Source organism: Papio anubis, chromosome 4 (assembly GCF_008728515.1).
Source record: "Papio anubis isolate 15944 chromosome 4, Panubis1.0, whole genome shotgun sequence".
Classification (NCBI taxonomy): Eukaryota; Metazoa; Chordata; class Mammalia; order Primates; family Cercopithecidae; genus Papio; species Papio anubis.
Window position 1 is genome coordinate 179,461,721 of NC_044979.1, and position 4,161 is coordinate 179,465,881.

The following is a 4,161-nucleotide window of genomic DNA, read 5'->3' on the forward strand; positions in this document are numbered from 1 at the left end:
ACTAGCGGCATGTTTTCAGTGCCAGGAGAAACTGGTTCCAGAAGCCTCGTCTGCTGTTAGAATCTCAGGCACCGGCTCTGAAACCAAGCCTCTGTGCGCAGAGTGCTCTGTAAAGGGGCAGCGTCGGGTGGCATTCTGCACGTTCAGCCTGGCTCCATGTGGCTTTGCCAGTCCCCAGGTGAGTGTGGACCCAGCTTGGGTCTAACTTCCTGTGTGTTTTGCAGACAGCTGGATAGAAAACGACAGCCTGTCAGTAGACAAGCATGGGGACGACCAGCCAGACAGCAGCAGCCTCAAGAGCAGGGGCAGCGTGCACTCGGCCTGCAGCAGTGAGCACAAAGGCCTGCCCATGCCCCGGCTGCAGGCACTGCCGGCCGGCCAGGTCTTCAACTCCAGCTCAGGCACGCAAGTCCTGGTCATCCCCAGCCAAGATGACCACGTCCTGGAAGTCAGTGTAACATGACAGCGCTGGGGTGAACACATGCCACGGCCCAGCTAGGAGTGCACTTTATGGGACTGTGACTGGACTCTTCTCCGTTCTGGCTCCAGCCAGACCTTCAGTGGTCCTGCCTGGCTGTGGGGACATCAGAGAGCGTCATCATGCAGCTGGCCAGCCGAGTTCTGTTGTTGTTTTCATGCCGCCTGTGATCTCAGATTCCTGCTTTTCTCACCCCGTCCCCATGCTGGTGTCCCACGCCACTTACTCAGAGCTCCAGCCTCCCTCCCCTACCTCACATGCTGCTCATGAAAGTCTCCACCCATGCTGTCTGCACGAAGCAGCCTCTGTCTGCTGGCTCTTCGTGGAAGGCCATTTGTCTTTCAGGTAGACACTCAGCAGGCCTTGCATTCTTAGTGACATGTGTGTGCCTTTCTGGTCACACAGCTGCCCAGGTTCCTGATTGGGGTGGATTTGTGTCCCCTAAGGGGTAAAACAGCCGTTTACCGCAGATCCTCTCGTTGTGCTTTTCTAGAGTAACACCCTTCTAGGGGAGGTGGGTGGGGGGAGGGAGGGATCATAACCCCTTCTGTGCCTTGGGATGCCGGAGCTGGGGGACCTGGAGGCCCATCAGCCGGAGCCACGTGAAAGGTACTGAAGAAAGCTGAGACCCGGCTGTGAGGAACTCCTCGGCGGTGAGGTGGTTTAGGGATAAATGTTTCTGGAACCCTGTGGTCCCCCATAATGTTGATAGAATATATGCACTGGGAGTTAAATATGTATTTAATTTAATGATCATTATATATGTGGGGGTTAATACGTTTTTCTGTCCCTTTAAAGTCTTTACATGTAATTGTAGCTGTATAATCATTATTTTTCTTTTGCACCTTAAGTCTTAGAAATTAAGATGTTCCATCGTGAGGATGAGAGAGGTCCTCAGTGTGTTTTTAGTCTGGTTGTAGGGAAGGACTCAAGTCCTGGAATGTCCTCCGCTGGTCTACTGAGTTGCAGTCACACTGTTCCAATGGATTATTTGCTTTCGGTTGTAAATTTAATTGTACATATGGTTGATTTATTATTTTTAAAAATACAGACTAACTGATGTAATGTTTATGTGTAAGTTGCACCAAAAATCAAGGACAAAAATAAGTGTGTTTGTTTTTACAGGTGTGAAAGTCACAGCTTGTAAATAAGTGTTGTACGTATTAAACCTTTTCCAGCTCTCCAAAGCGATGTATTTTTGTACATATGAAATAGTACTCTTAATTTCCTGGGCAAGCGTGCTTGGAATTGAACTTGACAAGATTAGCGCAAGCAGATAGAATTGGGTCCAGCAGCGGGTGGCCCTCGTGTGAATCCCCGTGGATGTGCAAGTCGTGGAGAGAAGGAGCACCAGGTTCCCGCCCAGCACGGTGCTTGCGGGAGGCAGTGGGGCGTGGGAGGAAGGAGGCACAGACTGGGGAAACGCGACAGCTGTCATTTCCAGTATTCTCTGTGTTGTCTTTTAGCTCATTGAATAAATAAAGGTGACGTGATTTTTTTTCCCTTCTACATCTTTTTCATTTGTAGAAATTGGAGACGTGTAAAGAAGATAAATAATTGTGTATTTAAACTTCCCAGAAATTTATCTTCTTCATGTGCAGTTTAACAAACTTGGTCAAACTAGTTAGCAAATTAGAACTTCAGAATCTAATGATAGTTTAGGGTTTCTAAAATAAGGATTTTTTATCATAAAAATTGACGATTGCCCTGCATTTCTACCAAGTCCTGTGAATAAAGAGATGGGAGATTTGATTCTGTCAGAAGAGCCTGTAATCCGTGTTGTCAGCCTGGGAGCCTTCCCTAGTCTATAATGTAGCTTTCCTTCTTACCCTTTCTCTCTTACCTTCTGGAAGAGGGAATGTGATTAAATGTTTTATTTATTACTCTCTGATTTTCTTGTATCTAGTTCTACTCCCAGGATGAAATTATCCAACTTCGTATGTATTTAGAGGAAGAAAGTGAAGGGGAAATTTAAAATGTTTACAGCGCTTTCTTATTGCCTGAAGATGGAATGAAATCAAATTTATCAGTTTTTCCCCCTAATTACCCGAAAGATCTTTTGCAAACTATGTTACATGAATGCTTCTGCCTCTTTAAGACAAAGAAGAATGTTACCCAAAATTGTCATTTTTTTCTTAATGTTTATCATAAAAGTCCTAAAAGAGTAACTGTAATTGGATTTTTATTGTTTTATGTAAAGTAAGGTCTATGTATTTGAGACAAGCTGGTTTTGTTGATAAAGACAAGAGATGTTAAATAATTGTGAAGCCAGATATACAATGTGTATCTAAAAAGCAAGGAATTTGCAGCTGTTTTACAAATATTTGTGGAACATGTAAATACTGTCAAATGGAAAATAAAATAAGTTATAATTTTTGTGAATTTCATGGGATGTCCTATGATTGGAAAAATTATAACTCTTCTGATTCTAATGTGGAAATTGTTGTATTTAATCAGAAAATGATTTTACCTACAACAGTTCCATTGTCAGCACAGCCCAGGAGGGTCAGATTCCTGTATTAATTACTCTTAGTGGAGACGCTAGATATCCCATACAGAATTAGCAGAAAAAATACAGGCTTCTATTCAAATTTTCTTTAGTGCTTAAAATTAAGTTTTAAAATGAAGTCAGACACTCCAGGTTTGTATATAAAATGAAAAGCTATACTACTTTTTATAAAAGGGCAAACTGGGCTGATCTGAATGTTTTACTCTCAACTGTGTTCTTTAAATCCTATCTGGTTTTTAAATTTTATTTTTCATGAAAATACTCCTTTCTCTACATTTATTCATCCTTTATACATCAGGCTGTAAGACCCCCAAGCATTAATACAATGTGTTGGGATTTTGTGACTGGAAAAGGTGACAAGTTGGTGACTCTGACACTGCAGGTATTAATTCCATTTTCATGGTTTACTATGAAAAGTCATTTTTCATATTATGTAATATATTGTTAGATTAAAACCATTGTATTAAGACTGTTTAAAATGTAAGCATTGTAATTCTGAAAATACACATTTTAAGAAGAAACTGCTGTTCTGCACTGGATCTTTTGCTGCGACACGGTGTGACAACAGTATGTAATGTGAAGATTTTCTTGTTTTACCTCTCTAGTTCTTGTTCCTGACTCTTGGCATAGATTATTTGCTTTTTGGGAAGCATTCGGATTTTTTTTTTTTTTTTTCTCTCTGAGACAGTCTTGCTGTGTTGCCCAGGCTGGAGTGCGATGTCGCGATCTCTGCTCACTGCAAACTCCGCCTCCCAGGTTCAAGCCATTCTCCTGCCTCAGCCTCCCGAGTAGCTGGGACTACAGGCATGCATGCGCCTCATTTTTGTACTTTAGTAGAGACCGTGTTTCACCATGTTGGCCAGGCTAGTCTCGAACTGCCGACCTCAGGTCATCCACCCCTCCTCAGTCTCTCAGGCGTGAGCCACTGCACCGGCCAGCATTCGGGACTTTATTCATAATTCCTTACCCAGTAGCTCACAAGAACGAAGACATTTGGGTGTGCAGGGCTCTGGGATGTTGTGGACGCTGCTGTGCCAGGCTGGGCCTCCGTGCGGAGAGCGCCCTGCAGCGTGGCTCCGGGGTGTGGGCGGGGCCCGGAGAAGGCCCCGCCTCGGGAGGGGTTGGGCCGCTTGCGTTCAAACTCCGCTTCGGAGCCGGGCGAGGGCGAGGAGGC

At 44.3% G+C, this 4,161-nt stretch overlaps 1 protein-coding gene across 9 annotated transcripts in view; it reads left to right on the forward strand.

Annotated features, from left to right (window-relative positions):
• The window catches only part of TRAPPC10 (trafficking protein particle complex 10), a 99,715-nt gene extending 96,207 nt beyond the window's left edge, over nucleotides 1-3,508 (forward strand). For 8 of the 9 annotated variants that reach the window (XM_021935443.2, XM_021935445.2, XM_021935449.2 and 5 more), the window contains one exon: nucleotides 225-3,508. In XM_021935443.2, the coding sequence (XP_021791135.1) occupies nucleotides 225-463 (239 nt within the window). In that variant the 3' untranslated portion in view covers nucleotides 464-3,508. The remainder of the gene's footprint in view (nucleotides 1-224) is intronic. The other variant, XM_009202169.4, reaches the window with a different exon arrangement.
• Nucleotides 3,509-4,161: the final 653 nt, after the last annotated feature.